The 23,252-nt window shown below is 43.8% G+C and overlaps 1 protein-coding gene across 3 annotated transcripts in view; it reads right to left on the bottom strand.

Moving 5' to 3' along the window:
• The window catches only part of Il33 (interleukin 33), a 38,480-nt gene that overhangs the window by 4,426 nt on the left and 10,802 nt on the right, over window positions 1–23,252 (bottom strand). For 2 of the 3 annotated variants that reach the window (XM_032891793.1, XM_032891792.1), the window contains 4 exons: window positions 5,403–5,510; window positions 2,712–2,837; window positions 1,968–2,078; window positions 134–256 (listed from right to left, as the gene is read on the bottom strand). In XM_032891793.1, the coding sequence (XP_032747684.1) occupies window positions 134–256; window positions 1,968–2,078; window positions 2,712–2,837; window positions 5,403–5,499 (457 nt within the window). In that variant the 5' untranslated portion in view covers window positions 5,500–5,510. Of the gene's footprint in view, window positions 1–133; window positions 257–1,967; window positions 2,079–2,711; window positions 2,838–5,402; window positions 5,511–6,621; window positions 6,826–23,252 lie in introns of those variants that run through there. The other variant, XM_032891791.1, reaches the window with a different exon arrangement.

Genomic DNA, 23,252 nt, shown 5'->3' with positions numbered 1-23,252 from the left:
ACTAGAATTACCGCAGACGGTGAAACTCACTGCTGCCGAGGATCTCAGTTAATCCATTATTGATAAATTGGTAATTAATTAAAAAACCCTGCCAGTCATTATTACTAAGTTTAGATGTGAGAAGGCACTCTACCTTTTTCTTGGTTTTTCCCACAATCTTCAACATTGATCACGTAACATCCATTCTCCAAAACAAAACTAACAGATTGGTCATTGTATGTGCTCAGGGCACAAGATTCTGTGAGCAGTGAAGTTCCTGCCATTAAGAACAAAAGACAAACGATTCTGTGAACCATTCCCTTGGCTCTTTATAAGAATCATTTCCTCTGAAGAGCTTTGGTTTTTACTGTGACGCGTACTTTGTCATTGTAACATAGGCAAAAGCTAATTACCATACCTGATCCCAGGGTGGGATTAAAGGTGTTAGCTTCCTGCACAGTGGGGGTAGGGACGAGGAAGACAGCTCCCTTCTTTACCTTCCTACAATCTAGGGGACAGTGGGGAAGAATGGTCATGTTTTGGAAGACATGGGTGAATGTGTGCCCCTTTATAATAAAGCATGACCACTTAGAGATTCCCTACAGTCTAGGGCAGTGTTTTTCAACCTGTGGGTCCAGACTCTTTGTGGGTTGCAAGATCTTTTCACCGGGATTGCATATCAGATATCCTACATAACAGATATTTGCATTAGGATTCATAACAATAGCAAAATTACAGCTGTGACATAGCAACAATAGTAAGTTTACGGTTGAGGTCACAACAGCATGAGGAACTATATCAAAGGGTTACAGCATTTAGGATGGTTGAGAGTCTCTGGTCTACAAGAGTGCAGATGTAAGCTAGTTCTGCTTCTGCCTAGATAATCGAGACACACACAGAGCACATGATAACATTTTAAAGCATATGTGGGTAAACTGAAGCAGACTTGGACCCTTATGAGGATCCTACATTAAGTTTTGCTGTATCTTCTGCATGTCATTGAACTTTGCAAAGAAATAATATACTAAATAAAAAGAATTTACAGGTGGACTTCTAAACCAAAGTAATTTAAATCCAGTTTGTGAGAAACTTGAATATTGACCAGGAGGTTAATATATTTATTTTAAACATATACTAAATACACATACTAAAATATATACAATACATAAAATACATTCTAAGTTGTTTTATATAATATCACATATAAAATAATATATTATTAAAATGGCAATATGTGATTCTTAATCAGGTTTCCTTAATGGTGTGGTTGTTAATTTGTTAATTAATTATTTAATTTGGCCTTTTGTCTGGTTGTCTTTGAGACATTTTCTCACTATACAACTCTAACTGTTCTGGAGCTCACTGTGTAGACCAGGCAGCCCTAAACCCAAGGAATTCCCCTACCTCCCGAACGCTGGGACTGACGTCACATGCCACTATGCCCAGCCCTCGCTCTGAATTTTTCCCACATCGATAAGAGACTGTGTAGAGCTTGCGGCAAATGTTCTACCACTGAACTACACTGCCTGGTTTCTCTTCCCTTCTCTATAATCACCATTTTATTCAGAACTCAGCAAAAATGGTAAAAACTTAAAACTATTCTTCAAGCCACATCAAGTTAAAATTGTATTTTTTTTTTAAATAGTTCTTTTATTTTCCTTCATGGTGAACATTTTGAAATGTGGAGACTGGTGCATTTTTTTTCTCTCTCTCTCAAAGGATAATACTTTTATCAGGACTGATGTAGACACAATTGCCAACCTACAGCAAGTATTTCAAAATACCAATGGAATGCTAACCATAGGTAGAAGAGGCACAGCTTCACCACACCCAGTTTGGACACCACTGAACTGGCACACAAGCAGGAAACAAACGTTTCGGATACGTGTGAAGACACACTCTTGAGTCTGCTCCGTGGAGTAGGGTTTGCCAAGGCCCCATGTCCTATCTCCCACCTCGCCCCACATGTCCCCTCTGACCAGTCCTACCTTGGATACTCAGTGTGTCAACTGATGCAGCAAACGCTTGGATACTGCCAAGCAGGGATCTCTTCCTAGAATCTGGTAAACAGGCAGAGAGCCTCCCTTCATGCTTGCTACCTGCAAGACAGCAGAGGGGCTTGGGGTGAGCCATCAATCTTCATTCTGCAAAGATGCCATCCTTTTTGATGGCCGCTATGGTGACAGTGGTAAGTGATCCCAGGGTTGTGGTCCCCCAATGGTCTGAGGGGATAAGTTCCTCCTTAATGACAAGGTCTTCACTTTTTTAAAGTGAAGTCCATTCACAATCCAACAGAGCACACCAAAGGGAGAAACAAACAACCAAACAATCAAAAACAAACAAACAAACAAAACTACTCACCACAGTTACTGCCTCAAAAGCAGCCACTGTGAACCATTTAGTTTGCTTCCTCTATATTAGAAAACATCATCCCATAGGATTACACATTTACTCATAATCTCGGGTCCTTCTGCTTCTACTCACCAGTGTATCCATTTCTGAAATGGATTCTAGAATAGACTTTTAGAATGTTTATTTAGAAATTATAAAATAGGAAAACCCTTTCTAAAATGGCCAACACTTTCTCTCTCTCTCTCTCTCTCTCTCTCTCTCTCTCTCTCTCTCTCTCTCTCTCTTTCTCTCTCTCTCACACACACACACACACACACACACACACATATATATAGTAAAAACAAGTGGATGCCCATCAGTCTGTCCAGAAATGTACTTACCTGATTTTAGTGAATATCTTTTGGCAGGTTCTTTTCCAAAATAACAGGTTTCCTTTCTTATGATGAGGCCAGAACGGAGCCTCATGCAGTAGACATGGCAGATATCTTTGGTCTTCTGTTGGGATCCTAACAATAGGGGGGGAAATGTCGATTTATGCAGTTCATATCCCATATATATAGCGCCTCCAACAGAGACTGGAATAGCCCTACTTAATTAAAAATTAACTTTATTAATTTTATAGCACAATGATAAGATATGCAAAATGAAATGGTCTTTTCTCCTTTCTGGGACCAAGTCTCTGATAAGAAGCAGCTTAAAGGAGAAAAGGATTAGTTTTGCTTGTGTCTCAAGTCCTTTATGGAGGGAAGGTGTATCTTTATCTGTATCCTTCTTAATTAGTTCTGGACCCAGCCCACGGGATGTCGCAGCTGCCCATTTTCAGGGTGGGTCTAAGCTACTCCTTTCCAGAGAATGCTGTCATAGACACATACCTAAAGGCATGCCTCACTGCTGCCTTAAGTGGTTCTTAACTCAATCACGTTGACATTTAAAACTAACCATTGCAGACCCTGGGATTTAATAGGCAATAGGCTGGAGTTGTATTTGCTGCCAGATGTTTTGTTGAAACACTTTAGGTCTTCAGAAATTTTGGGGTTTTTTGTTTGTTTGTTTGTTTGTTTGTTTGTTTTTATAACTCCATTTGAGGGACCATAGCTTACATTCAGTATGGACAAGCCTTTGCCTAACCGAGGGGCACGTTAACATCCATAGGAGATTTCTCCTCATCTAGAATAAACTTATCATGAATGGCTGTCAACCATACAGGTTATTGATACCAAAATAATTGCCATTATCCACATAGCAGCACTAGGCCAAACACTCTGCTAAGTACTTTTATGTGTCTTTTACCTTAGCCATTCATGATAATCTTAGTTTTATAATAATAATGTGAGGCTTTTGAGAGTCATGACACTGCCCAAAGTTACATGGTTCATGAGTTGTTAAGAAGTGTGTTACAGTTAAGTGTTCCCACAGAGTCTTGTGCTCGAGCACAAGACCTTGTGACACTATTTGGTAACTTGTGAAAGCTTTGGGGCCAGCCTCAGATGATAGCCTGGTCCCTTCAGTCTCCCACTCCCCGGTGGTGCCATATGAGAAGCCCCTGGAAGCTATGGCTACCATAGACCGAAGTGGTCCAGCCACCATCCCCGCCACATCACCGTGGCCTGTACCTTCTAATCCATGAAGCAAAATGAATTGTTTGCCTTTACGCTGCTTCTGCTGGGTATTTGGTCATAGAGATGGGAAGTTAAGTGATGCAGTATTTTTAATATCAAAGCCACTCTACCTGTCAAATTAAGACTCTACCTCCACCAAAGAAAAGTACTACTGGCCAGATGTGGTCACGCCTCTAGTCTCAGTACTCAAGAGGCAAAAGCAGGAGGGTTGTGAATTTCCAGACCAGTCTGAGCTACCTAGAGTCTTCTTTGGTGGGGGAAGAAGTCTGTACTGCAATCTGAGGAACTAGCCAAACACAAATTCAGCCAACTGAACTCAAAAGGTTAACCAGTTATTCAGTAATTCTCATTTTACTTAGCCCAAGAAAAATTTAAGTCTCATGCAGAAAATTCCATCTCGTCTCGGACATCATAAATTGCCTTCCAGGGTCAGATGGAGACGAAGACTAGAACATGTGAATTGCAAAGATCTCAGTCTCTGAAGCAAGCTCTGGCACCAGTGTCAGACACTCTGGCCTGCCTACTCCGTTAGGCAGTGTCGGTAAAGGGCCTCGCTTTTTGTTTTGTTTTGTTTTGTTTGGATACGAAGGCAGTTCGTTCTTTAATATGAGGAAATGGGAAAGCCAAGTCACTTGCACTGAATCGTTATTTCTGCACAGAGCATTTTGACTTAAGTACAAATGAAAGGAACAATTTAACTGTGACTTCCTGGCCATTCAGAAACCACTGTCAAAAAGAATTTTTTTTTTTTTAAATTCTGACTGCCAAAGAACTGTGTGGATGGTGCTCCAGCACCTCAGAAAGGGCAAAAGGGGACATTGCTTTCTTTTCAGGCCATTCATCACCCTACTTCCTCTCTTTATTGTTGATTTTAAGAGTCTAAGAACCCACAGCCCCGTATCCTCAGAGGTATATGCCGCAGCTGAGGACCTACTATTTAACCTCATTTCTCTGTCATAGCATTCCAAACTTTGCATTTATAATTAAATAATTTTATCTGGGTCCTTCTTCTTTATTTGTAACCTGGGTATTTTCACTTGAGATTTTTTTTTCCTTTACAGATAACCATTGAATTGACTCTTCAAAGGTCCTTGACAGATATGCAGAGTGGAAGTGGGTCTGTTTAGAGGTTTGCCAGTTAATTAGGGGTGAGGTTTTGTGGATCTGATGGCAGGAGCTGTGAGGGCTGTGAAGGGGTCGACACAAAGGAAGACTGTTCACTAAGCTCACACTCATCCATGGTCCCTAATGATCTAAGTGGTCCCTGTCCTGTGTTGTAGCAAATCGTCATAGTGGTGATGTAAAGACTGTTTAAGAAGACAAGTCGTCTTTTTCTTTTCAGCTCCAATATTCTTGGGAGTTTTTGATAAGGCAGCCAGGCTTCGTGTTGAAATAATCAATAGTTGATAATAGATTTAATAGTGATTAAAGCAGGGACACTTAAGCTCTTACTTGTGATTTTGCAAGGCGGGACCAGGGCTCTGCCTGATGTGCTGTCGCACTTTGCCGGGGAAATCTTGGAGTTCGAATACTTCATTCTAGGTCTCATTTTTCAGGTTTCTGTGGGGTTAAGATATAACATTAGTCCAACTATACGTACCTGACAACATCAGAAGCAACCTTAGCTATCTCACTATGAAACTGATAGCCACATGGGGAAACAAAGAATAAATTTGAACATAGTATTCTGACTGTACACTTAGGCTAGAATCTAGCCATAGAATCAAAAAATAAAATAAAATCAAAGCACAGGGAAATCTCAGGCTGAGTAGTCTTATTGTTAATGGCATGTTTGTAGTGAAATCTCAGTACCATTTTGTTGTAGTACATAAAAAATACAAAAAAAAAAAAAAAAAAAAAGTAGCCATACTGATCTTGTATGATTTTTCAAAGTAGCAGGAAAGAAATATAAATACTTAACTCAGAAGCCAAGGCAAATGCCCTGTGATGTTAAATTTGAGTCTTTATTAAACAAATGCCAAACAGTGTGTGTACACACTTTATTTTCTAAATATTTTCTCCACTAAAAGGAACCATGACTCCAGATACGGGGCTAGGACAGTAATAATGACCATAAAACACGTTATGCCAGAAAACATTCAGCTATTAAAAGCTAAATGAGTTTGTGTTAAAAGCACACGAGCCATCACGGAGAGTTTCCTCGGGTCAGAACTGGCACCAACTGAATGTCAAAAAGAGTAATGGTAACAAGAATAAGCAGAGTTTCTCAAGAAAAAGGGGGGAAGATTGTCGGTTTCCTCTGCTCACTCACAAGTTCAAAGATCAGGGGGACAAAGGAGAAACTATAGCCCAAGCAGACACTGGGAAGAAAGGGGAAAAAAAAAAAAACAAAACAACGACCACACACACACACACACACACACACACACACCCCAAACAAACAAACAAACCCAAAATAACATCAAAACAACAGGTTAACTAAAATTCACAAAGAAAAAGATAACGTGAAGTAGTAAGCAGTCCGGAGCTCCAGCCCGAGCTCCCGCCCCAGCTCCGGGCATTGGTGGAGGAAGGGGAGAGGGGCTGGGAAGGGTTAGGAGGGAGGGGAACAACAATCGCATGGTCATCCTGAGTTTAGGTGGCCATAAGAAGAATAGAATTGCGCTGCTCGCTGCTGAAAGAAACCCATGGTTAACAGCACAGTTCTCACAAGCCTTAAATCCAGGGCAGGAATTTGGTCTGAGGGCGAGCTCCTCTTCACTGCTGCCTAGAAGTAAAGAAGCCACGCTATCCTTCTCCGGTAACGTAAGAATGGTAAGAGTGCCGCGACCAGAGGCTGTCTTAAAGGGGGGCTATTGTTTGACACTGAGCCACTCTGGAGATCGGAAAATACAGACAGGTGACAAATCAGGATGCCTGGGAACGCTGCCATCGCTACTGGCCGAGAGACAGTCCTGGAAGGGGAGGGTATGAACAATCCAATGAGAAGTTTCAATTACTGGGAGCCTGGGCCAAGGAAGACACAGTGATCAGTGGTCCCGCCCTCTGGTGGCGCGCACTACTATTCAGCTCCGAGCGTGCAGCTGCTGGTTACTTATAAACCAAGGCAGGCTGATTGATTGCTCCTCTATCTGGACGTAACTAGGCGCGCCGTTTGCTCCCTTCGCTCGGAGGTGAACTAGCTGGACTTTGCCTCACTCGCGGACACGGACCGCAGACTGAGGCTTCTCTGGAGTGAATGAGAACCTGCCTAGCCTAAGGAATGTAGAAATTGTTGTGAAATGCCACGGCACCGTAATTGCAAAAGACGAAAGCATATACTTTCAGATTCTAGAGTAAGCACAGCCCTGACGCTGAAGATGTGTGTCCTCACTACCCCAGCATGCTTACTGGGAATAAGCTCTAAGCCACTGCCCTCGGCTCACAGACCTGGAAAGGCGCTTCGGTCTCTCTTTTTATTTGCCTTTCATTTAAACTATTACTTATTATTTCGAATTTTTTGGTTTTTTAATCCCTCTTCTAATTTTACCTACTTCTTTTATATTTGAGTTTTAATTCTCATTATCTTCCTCATCGTTTCAACCCTAAGACATTGTCGTTTTTTTCCCCTCTTTTTAAATTTTCTAAAAATTAAAATATAATGACATCGTGACTCGGGCCAATAGAAACATCTAATTCTTGATAGTGGCATCAAAAACACATTGGAAAAATATAGTCTTAAAGTATTTTTAAACTGAGGAAGCTGGATATCCACATGTATAAGAAACGGAAGTAGAAACTTATCTCTTATACTGTACCAAAAGAAGAAGAGGAGGAGGAGGAGGAGGAAGAAGGGGAGGAGAGGAGGAAGGGAGGGGAAGGGGGAGGAAGGGAGGAAGGAAGGAGGAGGAGGGGAGGAAAGAAACTCAAACTGTTAGCATCCTCTTTCCTCCCTTACCATCCATCTCTCTCCTTTGTTCAAAAAGGATTAAATTAACTACTTGCTACAAGTTACAACTCTGCTGTAAAGGAAACCATTTATTCTGAGCCAGCAATAATGACTGATAATGGGTTTAATAACATGGATTCAAGTCAACCTAAACAATGCATTCCCAAGGGAAAGTCACTGCATGAAGCTTTGCAGGCAATAAACACACGCCAATACGATCAACATCTGCATCCATTAACAGCTTCGAGGAAGGGGCCAGGGGTAGATCAGAACTTGGTAGTTCGCTTTAAACATTCAGCCCTTCTTAGACTCAAAGCAAAAGGCCAGCTTCTTTGAAAGAGTAATAATAAATTTCTGAAGATGTTGACATAAGGCAGAGTTCCCTGAAGGAGCTGCGTCTGGGTTAAATATCCTACATACTCTTCTCCATCACGGAGTAAAATATTGCCATTATGAAGAGGTCTATGATTAAGAGTCAAAATCATCTCCGGCTGCCTCGGACGTTTTGTGTAAACGGCCACTTCTTTTAATAATGGTATCTGATTTGATGCTCTCAGAAAGTGCTGTTCATGCTTAGCCCAAAGCTAAGAAGCTAGAGGCATACAAAACCGACATAAGAGATTTCCTCCTTTCTCTGTGCTTCCCTTTGTTGACTGTTAACGTTGAACGTACTGGCGTATGAATGTAAAGGCTTTTGCTCAGGGAATGTATCCTTTAGGATGACTTGAATCCATGCTACAAAGCCATGACCATCACTGGCTCAGAATAAATTATTTCCTTCAAAGCAGGGTTGTAACTTTTACAGAGTAATTAATTTTTAACTCTTCTGTGGGGGATATTGGGATTAGGTAGCCATATAAAGGTCAGATTTTGAGTTGGGCAGGAAACAGTTTAAATAATAACCTGCCTGCACCAGTCATCAAAATTGCCTTTAATTATTTAAATTAAATTATTTAAATCCATGTGTTGAAGTCAATAGCCTACCTTCTTGGAGACTTGGAGTTCATACATAGCATAGTATGATACCAGTAGGTCCTCACTGAGGAGCCGTGCCTGCCTTTGTTTTTCTCTATCTTCAGTAATTATTTGATCTCATAATCTTCTCTTCCCTTCCTTCCTCCCATGGGCAAGCTTGCGCAAACACATGTAGAAGAACTCTGCCCTAAAGGACCATTAGCTTGCATGGTTCTACAAGATAAGAAACTAAGGAATGCGAGTTTAAGGACAAACTCATCGACCTAGAATGTATTAGAATTGCAAAACTCAAAGTATAATCCAGAACTCTTTTCAAATCCCATTCTGAAAAACCAACCCTTTTATCCAGTAACAAGTCTTTTCCTCTCTTGATATCTGAATCATTTGAGAGCCTATAGGTGCTGTGTTTGTTTCCCCTCAATAACAGAGAGCAAACGTTCTTGCAGATCGGCAGGGCACTCACCTTAATAGTGATGGGAGATAGCTGGTCTTGAAGGATGTACTTTACTGCAGTGAGCCCTTGTGCTAATGCAGTCAGGCTGCAGTTCTATTTATACTGTAGTAGCTCCTACTAAGCAGCACTGGTTACAGTAGCTGATGAATGAATGAAGTTATGCAAATGAAGCAATCTGAATGGAATGTGTGGGTGTGTGTAGCTTTCCCCTCCAGACACATTCCCAACAGAGCAGTCCTTTCAGAGTTATACTTAATTACTGTCTTTTAAATGTAATCTTTAAAACAGACGCTCAGTGATGCCTTTTCTGGAATATCTAAGAAAACAGAACAGACCATCTCTTCTGTAGAAGAGTTGTTTTCTTTCTTTTTTTTTTTTTCAGGCAAATACTTTTCTGAAAGGATAAATGAGTGCCCTTAGAAAGTAGGTAAATGTCTAGGAAGTATCTATGCTATCACTTTTTTTCTTCCTTGCATGCGGAAATGTCACACATGTATCTATTTCTAAGTAGAAAGTAGAATGATACTACAAATGTTTCATGAGCCCCCCCCCCCCGTTTCCATTCTCTAAAATTAACACTGTATCCCGAGTGTTTTCTGCTTTCAATCCTATAAATTTATTTTTATCAGTCCCTTCTTGCTTAACACTTGGCTCTTTCTAGTGTTTTTTTTTTTTTCTCTGTTCACGTCAGTAGTCCAGCCGAAGGAGGGTGGTGCATGTGCACGATTCTTAGAAAATGTCAAAGTTCATTGGTAACACCAGTTTTACAGTAGTGGAATTTGCCACTGGATCAAGAGGTGCATGCACCTCGTGACTTAATAGCTATTTCCACGAAACCTCCGCAGGTGTGTGTTGGTTTGTAGTTGACTGACTGTCTAGATGAGTTTTCTCCCTCTCCCGTTTCCCACCCCCACGGCCTGAGGCTGCCACAGTTGTTGTCACCTTTGACACACTTATCTTTCTGAAGAACAGGAATATTTTGAGGACACTATTCCATGTGTTGTGGGTCTTGGACTGAACTCAAAGGGGAGAATGAACCGAACACTGGCTTTCACAGCTTTCTGCTTGCTGGGTGAGGCTACCATGTGAATAGCTATATCAGTATCCCTGCTGCCGTGCATTCTCAACTGTGATGGGCTGTACTACCTGACCTGTGAGCTGGTACGAGTGAGTGGCTTCTACCAGGTATTTTATCACAATAATGAGATATAGTTAAGAAAGTCACCCCCGTCAGCAATGCTTATTGAAACGTTGTCCCTTGGCGCTTGGACTTTTAAATGAAATCTTAATTGATAAATTTCATGTGGAAATATCTAATTTCTAAATATCATATGGAGATGGCATTTGCATTTAAGAATTGTGAGTTTTGTGCCTTGCTTTAGGATATCGTTCACATCTATGACTGAAAGAAGATTTGCCTACAGCTATTTTCTAAAATTTTACTTTTTAATATTTTATACTTGGATTTTTTGATTGATTCATGATTACTATGAGCACAGAAATGTAAGTTGTGGTGAGGTGTGGTGATACACCCCTTTAATCCCAACTCCCTGGAAGCAGAAAACAATATATCTTTGTGATTTTGAGACCATCCTCAAAATGTATGTATGTACGCATGCATGTATGTATATGTGTATCTGTATGTTGTTTTCAACTGCTTGTTCGAATTATGTTTTTTTTTTCTTTTTTCTTTCTTTCTTTTTTTTTTTTCCGGAGCTGGGGACCGAACCCAGGGCCTACCATTGAGCTCGTACCCAACCCCCTCGAATTATGTTTGCAGTCCAGTTTAGACTATGTAAAGTTTTAATGCGTTATGTTGGGAGCAGTGTGCAGAGGGCTGTGAGTAAAGACTTCTAATAGCGAGAAACTTCTAAAATTTATTTACTTTATTTTTTTGAAGCAAGGGTCTCACTATGTAGCCCCTGGCTGGCCTGGAATTCTCCATGTAGACAAGGTTGGTCTTGAACTCACAGGGATTCATCTACTTCTGTCTCCAACGTGCTGAGACCAAAGTGTGTACCACCATGCCTGGCTGATAGCAGGAAGCTTTTAAAATATTGAGAAACATTCAATGTGCTTTGTGAGCATAGTCTTCTGACTCTGTAAAGGGCCATCCCAAGAAAAAGAGAGTAAAGAAGACCAGTTTGATGGCCAATTAAAACACTCCAGACACAGTGAGAAAAGAGCTGGGGTCATGTTTGTAGGAACAGTTCAAAGTGTATGAGGTTGAGTGTGGGCCAGTCACACACTTCGCAAAGCCCTTGAGTGTCAGCATGAGAAACTCCATAGTTCTGAGTCTCAAACAAACAAACAAAAAAGTGTGAGCTGTAATCATTTCCAAAGTACAAATGTGTGTGGTGGCCTCTTTGGCTGTAGGAAGTTACGTTAAACAAATACTGCATTGCCATTTTAGGTCAGGGACTGTGTACCATCAGCATGAGCCATGGGACAGCATGTGAAGATTTTCTTTTCAGTTGGGTGTATTATCTACATCTGGTCAACCAGCAAGTCCTTTAGACACTCCTGCCCTCTTAGGTGTCAGGCAATTCCCTTCGCTGACCAAAGCTGTTGATAGGTCATCAGAATGTTGGTTTGGCTGCTGACTTTTCTTAGTGAGAATCTTGCTTTGAAAACGTGGTGAAGCAGATTGATTTCCTGTAACCAATCCCATTAAAATGCAAGGTCCTTTAGAAAACTTTTACTAGACGTGCATACTCAACTTGGAAAAGTTGGATAATATCGAAAAGAGGAAACTCAACCTCTGACCCTAAAGAAAGTAATTAAATGGTTTGGAATTCATTTCAAGGAAACCTAACTTCACTGAGGTCTCTTAGCAGTGATAGGCTTGGGTCTGTGCACAGAGGGCTGTCTAATGATGATGCCAATAATAAGCCAAACAGTTTGTTGCTAGGCTAGGTGCTGGGGCTGCAGTGGTGAACCAGTCAAAGTTCTGCCTTCCGAAGTTTACTCCACATCGGGAGGAAGCGGTTGAGTAATATTCTGGCAAATACAATCTTCCTGAGCACGGACTCAGGAACCTGGAGCAGAGCAGGTGCTGAGGAAGTGCAGTCCCAACTTACGTCAAAGGTCCATCCACAAGGTGCAAGGGAGGTCAGGGTGGGGCAGAAAGAAACACCTTCTGGGCAAAGAACACTCCTGGTTAAGGGGTCAAGTGAAGACAGGCTCAATCTGCTTAAAGAACAGGGAGAGTCTGGCTGGACCATAGTAGGCTCTCAGGAACATAATGGTGGGGTTAGAGATGGCAGAGAGCAGGAGGCATGTTTGGCTGGGCTCAAGAAGCCAAAGGAAGGGGGTTGGGGATTTAGCTCAGTGGTAGAGCGCTTGCCTAGGAAGCGCAAGGCCCTGGATTCGGTCCCCAGCTCCGGGAAAAAAAAAAAAGAACCAAAGGAAAAAAAAAAACAAACAAACAAACAAAAAAAGAAGCCAAAGGAAGCAGCTTGACCTCAACTTAAAAGACAGAAGGAGCCAAAGAAAAGTTTTAAGCAATATGTGATTTGACTTTTTTTTTCCATTTCTCTTTCTTACTTCCCTCCCTCTCCCTCTTCCTTTCATTTCTTTCTTCCCTCTCTCCATTCTTTCCTTCCCTCCTCCTCCTCTTCTAGACAGAAATTCACATATCCCAGACATTGATACAAGTCACGGAGTAGAGGACTTTTTAAAATTACATTCATTTGTTACTCATGTGCCATGAATAATGGATAATAGGACACCTTGCAAGGCCCCGCTGCTCTCTTGTACTGCCTGGGTCCCAAGCATCAAACTTAAGTTAGCAGATGTAGCAGGAAGCGCCGTTTTACCCACTGTACCAATTTAGTGACTCAGTCTGGGTCTTCTGACCCTCTTGACTTTATCTCACAAGTGCTAGAAGCACAGGCTTCCGTCACGCCTAGTTTCTGGGATGCTGGGGATTGAACCCAGGACTCGTGCTAAGCAAAAACTCTACCAACTGAGCTTTGTGTCCCGGCCTCTTAAAAACAAACAAACAACAACAACACAAAATCTATGGCTGCCGCACAAGAGACATCTGAAGGTCAAGAAGGGTGAGCAAGGAGTTTACAATAGATCAGACTCTACAAAAATATACTTATTGCTTTAAAAAATGTATATGTACTTATATGTCTGTGTGAGTTTATGCACACCATGCATGTGTGGGTGTGTGCCTACACAGGCCAGAAGAGGATCTCAGATCCGTGGAACTGGATTTACCAGTGGTTGTGAGTTGCCACATGTGGGTTCTGGCAGCTAAACCCAGGCCCAAGAACAGTATGCACTCTTAACTGCTGAGCCATCTCTAGCCCTTAGGACAGACTCTTCAGTGAGGAGAGTGGCGCTGACTGCTTCTACACTGCTTTGGCCATCCATCATAACTGAGCCACGGGCTTTTTCATTAGCTGCTTGGATATGATTGTCTCCCTTCTAGGGGTGAGTAAACAGTAGCTCACCTCTTGCCAGAGGGATAGCTTGGCAAAGGCTATACTAATAATTGTAAGTGAAGCCAGATCTGATAACAAGCTCTGTCCCTGGAGGCATGGGAGACGTTGATAGAATGGGGTGATGTTGAATTCCAGGGCCTCAAGTCACAGTTTACTATTTTGTCAAGCCTTTATGGTCTAACATGGGAAGATTCCTGAGTCTGTGATGGGATCGAGAGGACTTATTGCTAGTTCACAGAAAGAAGCAGTGTCCCCAAATGATCTGCCCTCGTTTTATTTCTACAGCTGTGGTAAAAACACGCCAACAAAAAACAACTTGGGAAAAGGATGGCTTTTTCTTACGCTCCCAATTTCAGGTTATACAGTCCTGTGGGAGAAGTCAAGGCAGGAACTTTAAACAGTATTCGCATCGTATCGCAGCCAAGGGAAGAAAACGAATGCTTACACGCTGGCCTTTTGTGTTCAGTTCCATTTCTCTCCATCTCTATAGTGGTCAGGACCTTCCCCCTCTCCCAACCAGGGAATCGGCCCTCACAGTGGACTAGATCCCTCCACATCCATTAACCCAACCAAGACAATCCCCCAAAGCCATCCATACAGTGTGGCCCGCTGCACACGCCTGCCCCAATTGCTTAGTCTCTTTTTCTCTAGCGATTGTAGGTCGTGTCCAGTTGAAACCATCACCTGGTCTTAGCTGATAGAAGAGGAAGCTTTCTAACACAGTGTGACTTCATCACAGGACAGCGCTGACGCACAGTGGGTCTCTTACACAAACCCTCTGCCTTCTTGGGCACCTCTTGTGTGGTTTCACTTCCTTTTCTGGCGGAAGTCGGAATAAAAGATGCACAGGAAGGGAAAGCAGCAGTGAAAGCTACCTCCTCTGCTCGAGCAGAACTGAGTTACTTTCTCTTTCCTTCCTCCCACTGCTGTGAAATTTCCCTCTCCTGGGGAGGGAAAGGAAGTGCTCCCTGGAGAAACGTGACAAATCAATGAGTCCAATGAGCAGGAGAGGATGCCGTTATTCCTGGAAAGATTTCTGAAAAGAGGCACTTAGTATTTTTTAAATTATTATATTTATTCACAGAGAGAGAGAGAGAGAGAGAGAGAGAGAGAGAGAGAGAGAGAGAGAGAGAGAGAGAGAGAGAGAGAGAGAGTCCTGTTTTTGCCTTAGGAGACCAGGAGGGGGCATCAGGAGTGAGCTCCCTTACACAGATCCTGGAAAACAAACTGGGGTCTTCTAGAAGCGCGCCACGTGCTTTTAAGCACGAGCTGTCTTTATGGCCCCAGCTTTTATCACCTGTGACCCTCTGCCACCCATTGCTGCTGCGTCCTTGGCTCCCCCTTGGCCTCTATCCTTTCCCTCCGCCTCCTCACGCTGTAGCTTTAGGTCATAGGGCACAGCTGTCTTTCATCAGTGCCCACCGGCTTCCACAGCTGCACATCTTTGCTCACCCGGTTCTTGACAGTGATGCCGGATGTTTACCTTCCTAATACCCCACAGCTAAGTCGCTCGCCTTGCTTATCACTGCCAACTCTGTTTCCGCGTCCCTTTTGTTGACCTGCTAACCCTTCGGGAGTAAGGGCTGTGGTGGTATCAGCGTCACTTTCCAGGTGCTATTGATAACAGGTAGTTAGTACATATTCTGTAGTTTGGATCAGTGCTTGCAAAATCTCCATGAACCAGGTAAAGGAGGCATCATCCACGGAAGATGTGTGAGACACCACGGCTATCTCTAAGGTCTACGGAGCAGAGCAGGTGGAACTCTGGGTTGAGCTGTACCAAACTGGCACCACTCTGCTATTTTTGGCTTGCAGAGTGATAATTTTATGTATCTTAGCCTAATGGGAATCAGACTTCATGTTCCTGGGTGGCAATTCTTCCTGAAGTAAAGTAGCTGGCCGGCCCATGCTCTACAATCGTAGGTTACCCATTCAAATGTTCAGTTCAGGGCATCCCTTTATTTCCTGGCTTCCTCTTGAAACCCACCCTATACCTTTATGTGTTTTGGATGTCCCCGATGTGTGTGCACTAAGTCTGTAGTGATTTCGAAAAAGATAGACTGGCTTCCTGATCCTGACAGCTTAGGCTCAGGACCCCCGAACTCCCAACCCCCCACTTCTTGGGCCTTTCGCTGTTCTATCAGGTTTAAAAGCGAGGCGAGTGGATGGGTGCGGTGCTTCCTGTCTCCCAGAGTCCCCTTTGGTACCTACCCCTGAGCCTGCCCCTGGCCCACCCCTAGGACGCCATCCTGCTCCCCTTCCGGCCACTGTTACGTCCTGCACAGAGGCGGAAGCAGGTGAGTCCACAGCGGTGTTCGCTTTGTTTTCTTTTGTTTTTCTGCGTTCAGAAAGCTGTTAGTGCTAGAGAAGAGGTGTGTGTAACGGTATGAACGGTGCACTCAACAAACAGAGCTTTGCCTTTAGTTTAACTCTGAAGGGCAAAACAAGTTTTTTCTCCCACCTTAGACTAGGTTTTAAGTAAAACTTAATAAGTAAATAGATAAATGACTATAATAAAAATTCAAAATTAATATGAAATATCCAATAGGAATAAAGTGTTTGTTTCATTCATTTTTTCTCTTTATGTCCATTCCCAACCAGGAACATATCTTTTAAAAATTACATTATGTAGGGAGCCGAATTGGATTTGGGCCTGGCCGCTTTGTGACTGTATAGCTCAAGGTGGCTACGTGACTCTGGGCTGCATGGCCACAGAGGTTCAACCTTGAAATGACTGCCATACGGACATGAGATTGTTGAACTAAAGCCTCTCCCAGGAAGACCCAGGAAGCAATGACAGGATGTTTCAGCCTGAACAAAACACCGGATGTCCCTGAGCAGATTCCTGAGAAGGGTTCGACCTTTTCAAAGAACATGTCCCCGGAAGACTGTTGCCTCTTTGTTATAGGAGGACATCTTGCAGTGTAGTGATTCACCTTATATCCTTGGGCACTTCCCAAACTCCCCCACCCTAAGCTTCAGTTCCAGCTTCTATTCCTGCCTCAGAGCTTTAAATGCTGTACATTTCTCTCAATAAACGAGACCTTGACAACAGAACTTTTGCTTGGTCTCCTTCTTCTCTCGCCCCCCATTTAGGCCCAAGGTTAGCGCCCCTTCGGGACCCTGAATAACTGGGTCCCCGCTGGGGGGGACAACATTATACATTATAATAACACATTACATATTAATATATTAATAAATATAGTAAAAATATATTAAATATATTTAACACTTGAATAAGCACTATGTGACAAGTATGTACTAGACTAAGTGTTTTTACATAGTTACATATATGATATATATTACTATATAATATATATATATATATTCACACTTGAATAAGTATTGAGTACCAAGTATTGTACTTTACATAGTTAACTGGGTCATCGCGGCAATCTTGCCAGGGTGGATACTATGTTCTGTCCTACACAGATGAAAAGAAAATAGAGCACAGATATGTAAGTAATTCACCAAGGTACAGTGGCTAAAAGCCCAAGCAAACACTTTAAGGAATGGGTGGAGAGTCCTGATCCTGTTACATTTCATCTCTATTGCTACCCTCACATCCCAGCAAACTTCCTTTGCCATTCTGAGATTACAATTTCCTAGGTGGCAAAGGTTTGCTCTGCTAAGAAAACAAAACTAGAAGTTTGCCTTGATCTGAATCATTTGGCCCTGTGAGTGAGGGTCATACTCAAGACTTAGGGTATCATGGGATGTGATCTCTGTAGAAAAAAGGTTTTACAGTGCCGTAAAGAGAAATCTATGTGCTGTGGTTAGAAGAGGGAACTCTCAGAGCATTTCAAGTCAAAGAACAATTTTCTTTAAAAAAAAATATACATTTTGTTACCAGTGCATAAACAAAAGGCAAAATGGTTAGTGTATTAATAAATGCATGGTTTCTAAGTTTAAAGTCATATTTGGTCATTATAAATTCAGTTAGACAAAAATTATTTCCAGCGTAATGGTGGATTAGTTACCATGGAAACCTTCCTGACACGAATGCTGAAACTAAAATATTAAAAGGAATGGTCAGGCCTGAGAGATGGCTTAGCAGTTAAGAGCACACACTGCCTTTGGAGAAGACTAGGCCAGTTCCCAGCACCCACATGTTGGCCTACAACTTCCAGTAACTTGAGTTCCTGGGTACCCAACACTCTCCTGGCACCCAGAAGCACCAGGAATGTATATGGTACATATACATGTACGTGCAAATAAAACATTAATACACATGAAATAAAAATAAAACCTTTTAAAAGAATCAAAGGCTGCGTGTAGTGGTACACACCAGTGATCCCAGTACTTGGGAGCAGAGGATCTCTGATTTGAGGCTGTAGAGTCCAGAACACTGTAGGCAAGCTCTGTTTCCGTCTAAAACTGTCTTTTATGTCCCAGAAAAAAAGATAGAAAGTTACACCAAGTGCCAAGGTTAGGGGATAAGGCCCAGGACATGCCCAAGGTGGAGATTCTAAGTGGAAATTGAGTTCCCAAGGGGCTGCAAACAGAACACAGGAAGGACTGAAACGGATAGACCAGAAACACAAAAGGAACAGCTAGGAAGCCAGCCTCAACCATGCCTCTTTGAGAGTTACTTGTCCTCTGACAAGTGTGTGTGCTGACATCACGGTGCCTCTGTGCTTCCAAAATTCTGACCCAGATAATGACACATAAAGCAGTTTTAACATAATAGTGCCCTAAAAACAATGAGAACAGCAAAGACAGATCTTAGAGATGGTGGCCAGGTGGAAAACCACCAGCTATTCCTCACGAGAGGCTTTAGGGCAAATGAATAGTTTATAGTCCAATTTTACAAAGTAAATACGAGGATGGTGGCAGGAGCCGACAGAGAAAAGAAGCAGAGACCGACCACGAAGACTTCATTCATTGGAACAATCTGCAAAGGTGTGTGACACAACTAGTTTTTAATCTGTTTATCGAGCAAAGAAATGAAAAGTATGAAATATGAAACTTTTAAAACACAGTATTAAGACGAACACCGAGTGTAGCAGCTAAGCGTCAGATTTGACACGGGTGAATCAAGTCCACGGCCCGGGAAGTGTGTGAAAGCCTTCCTTCAGATACAATCCACGGACATGAAGACGTGGACACGTGAGAGAGAGGGTAGGAAATTTGGAGGGTAGATGGAGACAGTGTGCTGTGTATCTGAGGGAGCAATATTGAAGATATGTATTGAAGAATTAAAAAATTAATAATAAGCCGCCTAACTACCCCAAAAGAAGAAGTGGGGTCTGTAAGAGCTTGAACTTTTCACCCTCCCCTGCTGTACAATGGTTCCCGGAACATTCTTGCATGAAAAGTTTTCTGGAACAGCCACAATGACCCATAGCCTCCGGCCACAATGCTCTAATGACCCTGTAGAATGTCACAAAGCCCTAGGTGTGTTGCCTGGTGTTGCACATGACTAGCATATGATCTAGCTGTATGGGCTGTTTATGGTCTTGGAATTTCCCTCCTCCCTCCCTCTTGCTCCCCCTGGTTTGTGGTTTTTTCCTTTATAAGCTCTGTGAAAATTCAGGTCGGGGTCGAACTCCTCTACTCCCTGTGTGGTGTATGAGTCTCGACCCCAGCATGCTGGCCTGAGCTCTCATATCATCTTGCTTACAATAAAACTTCCTCGTGTGATTGCAGCAGGTCGGTCTCTGTGTCCTACTGGGTGCGCGTCTCTCCCGAGACTTGAGTGGGGGGCTCCCTTTGGGGTCCAACATTTTTGGGGGCTCGTCCGGGATCAGCGCGACCACCCAGGGGTCCTAGACCCACTTGGAGGTAAGATTCTCTGTTTTGTCTCAGCGCTGTGTCTGTGTTCTGTCTGGAAATCTGGTGCGATCGCAGTTTCGGTTTTGCGGACGCTCAGGGAGACCGCACTCCTGGAAGGAGGGCGGGGTGGATAAGGATAGACGTGTCCAGGTGTCCACCGTCCGTTCGCCCTGGGAGACGTCCCAGGAGGAGACGGGGGAGGACCAGGGACGCCTGGTGGACCCCTTCTGGTAGGTCCAGAGGAGACTTTACTCCTTGACGACCGATTTGTTAGGCAAGGTCTGGGACCTGCCGATCAGTTTCAGTGCCTCTGGTCGACACGAAGTCGACGTTGGTTTTGTTTTCTTTTTTCTTTTTTGTTTGTGCTCGTGTGTGTGGTGTGTGTTGTCGAGCTCGACATGGGACAGAAAGTAACGACTCCTTTGACTTTGACTCTGGATCACTGGACTGAAGTAAGGACTAGAGCTCACAACTTTTCAGTAGACGTTAAAAAGGGACCCTGGCAGACTTTTTGTTCATCTGAATGGCCGACCTTTAAGGTAGGATGGCCACCAGAGGGAGCCTTTTAACCTGTCTCTCATTTTTTTTGTCAAGCGCATTATCTTTCAGGAAGTAGGAGGACATCCTGACCAGATCCCCTATATCACCGTCTGGCAGGACCTGGTCCAGAATCCCCCCACCTTGGGTTCGCCCTGGACCGTAGGGTCCGGAGGACAGTGGCAGTTCGGCAGCTAAACCTAAACAGACCCAACCATCGGGGCCCCTTGGCACCCCCAAGATCTACCCTGAGATCGAGGACCCTTCATGGACAGAGCCACAGCCTCCCCCTTACCCTCTGCATGCCATCTGCACCCCCGGACCCGGCACCTGCCGAGAGGAAAGGGGTGGAGGGGCCCGCGGCGGGGACGCGGAGCCGGAGAGGCCACAGCCCAGAGGGAGACTTCACGATTGCCTTGCCCCTCCGCGCTTATGGCCCACCACCGGGCCCCGATGAACTAGTCCCTTTGCAGTATTGGCCTCTCTCCTCAGCTGACCTATATAATTGGAAAAATAATCACCCTTCCTTTTCAGAAAATCCTGCAGGCCTGACCAGGCTTCTTGAATCCATTATGTTTTCTCACCATCCCATTTGAGATGCTTGTTAGTAGCTGTTACAGGTCTTCTTTACCACTGAGGAAAGACGGAATCCTACTAGAGGCCAGAAAAAATGTTCCAGACACGGATAGAAGGCCCTCACTTCTGCCTGCTCTCTTCAGACGCCTGAAGGTAGGGAGTGCTCCAGGTCTGCCGCCAGGCTCCAAGGGTGGGTCTCTGAGGGGCTGGAAAGTGCCCCACCAATCTGGCCAAGATAAGGAAAGGATACAGAAACTTGAAGGGTTAAGTTAAGTTGCTGAGAGTTAGTGTAAGTTACAGAGAAAGTAAGGTTAAAAGAGAAAGAAGGTAAAAAGAGCAGAAAGCTGGGGAAGAAAAGAGACAAAAAGAAGAGGAAGTTAGAGAGCTAAAGAGAGATAAAAGACGAGAAAGGAACATATACTGGCCACAGTAGTTAGGGAACCTAGGAAGATAGTACCTGGCAACAGAAGAGAATTCCTGGCTAAAGATCAGTGTGCCTAATGCAAAGAAAAAGGACACCGGGTCAGTGACTGCCCAAGAAAGAACAAGAGGGGCCGCTGGAGAGCTTCTTGGTCCTAGAGTGCTGGCTATGTACAGAGATAGAAGGGAAGTGTGGATACAGGGACCCAATGCTCTGTGCTCCTATGCCCCCCAGTGGGCCAATATCCAAAGACCTTGAGTGCAAGGGGCTACTGGCAACGAACAATACTTATGGACTGCCCGAAGAACAGTGGACCTTGGCGTGGGCCGGGTAACCCACTAGTTCATAGTCATCCCTGACTGCCCCCATCCCTTGCTCATGAGAAAATTGCTCCCCAAAATGGCTTGCATGGGCTGAAATGGCTGGGTGAGGCCATGTGTATACATATCTACAGACTGTGTATGTGGAGCTTAAGACCTGTCTCAGTGCACCAGTACCTGATGCTGGGAGATGAATGGCTTAGCGCTGTTCTGCTTGGAACATATCACTCCTGCCAGCCGAGCACTAACAATCATCACCCAATCCAGGACTTAAACTGTGATAGAGTGGCTGATGTTTTAGAGTGTCCCAAAAGATGGGACCACTGGTCAGCTGCCATGGACTAGATTCTCCACCGGTGGGGACAATCTGTCACCTTGCTGCCCAGTCCGGACCTGGAGCCACCACAGCACGAGTGTCAAGCACTGGCAGAAGCCCATGGGTGGAGGAAAGACCTCTGCGACTGGCTGATTGACTGCTGCTGAAAGCCGAGGACCTTGTCACAGACGGAAACAGTTCTCTTCATGAATGAAGGTCAGAGATGAGTGGGTGCTGCCATGGTGGACAAAATGATGTCATCTGGGATGGCTGAACTTCTACACCCCCAGCACATCAGCACTGCAGATGCCTTTGCCATCTCTTGGATGCCCTGGTGAAGCCAACAACTGTGAGTACTATTCATTGCCCAGGAAAACAGGAGGAAGAGATTCAGTGACATGGGGCAGTAACAAAGCAGATAAAGTGGCTCGAAATGGCTATGCAGGAGCCTATCCTGTTACAGGCCTGCAAGAGACAGCCACTGGGAACTGGGATTGGACTAAGGATGGCCTCACTTAGAATGTAAAACAGAAGAAAAGGCCCAAATTGCTTAAATGAAAAAAAAAAAAAAAAAAAAGACAATGACACACTTGAGGGGAAAGCTATACTCCCCAGAGAACAAAGAAAAGACTCACTTTGCCAAATACAGAAATGGATTCATTTAGGAGATAAAAAGTTTGTCCAAGTAGTTAAGTGTATGTAATAGACTTTAAGATTTTAGCCAGAGAGACAGTAAAAAAAATATAAGGTATGTCAGTAGTGAATGCTTAGCAAGCAAACAGGGCAAAGAGACCTAGAGAGTTTAGTGAAAAGTCGAAGTGAACTTCACTGAGATAAAACCAGAAAAATATGATCAAGTATTTCCTAGTGCTTGTAGATACCTTTCCAGGAACAGATAGAAGCTTTCCTCACCAAACGAGAGACGGCCTCTGCAATCATCAAGAAGATACTGGAAGAAATCTTCCCCAGGTCTGGAGTGCCCAAGGTAATCTGGTCAGACAACGGGCCTACTTTCGTTGCCAAGGTAAGCCAGGATGTGGCCAAGTATTTAGAGGTCGATTAGAAATTACATTGTATTTACAGACCTCAAAATTCAGGACAGGTAGAGTAAATAAATAGAACTCTAAAAGAGACCCTGACCAAATTGACCATGGAGACTGGCGCAGACTGGGTGACACTCCTTCCCTCTTGCTCTCTTCAGAGCAAGGAATACCCCTTCCAGATTCAGCCTTACCCACTTTGAGATCTTATATGGGGCCTCAAGTCCCCTGACTGTATTGGATGATGTTACTGAACCAACATGTCATAGTGCCATAGTAATAATGATTTGTGTGCCAGGCTAAAAGACCTACAGGTGATACAGAAAGAAATCTGCTCACAGCTGACAGCAGCCTATGCCCCGGAGACCCCAGAGACATCCCATCAGTTCCAGGTCGGAGATTGCAGCTACACTGAGCCCAGACACTCGAGCCTCGCTGGAAAGGACTGGTGCTGCTGACCACCCTGACAGCCGTCAATTCTCAGCCCTCACCAGCCGTGTACTAGCTGTTAGGGCTGAGAGCTGGGACCTAGAGGGAAATTCAGT

Source organism: Rattus rattus, chromosome 2 (assembly GCF_011064425.1).
Source record: "Rattus rattus isolate New Zealand chromosome 2, Rrattus_CSIRO_v1, whole genome shotgun sequence".
In the NCBI taxonomy this organism is placed as follows: domain Eukaryota; kingdom Metazoa; phylum Chordata; class Mammalia; order Rodentia; family Muridae; genus Rattus; species Rattus rattus.
This window is presented reverse-complemented; position numbering and strand designations above follow the sequence as displayed.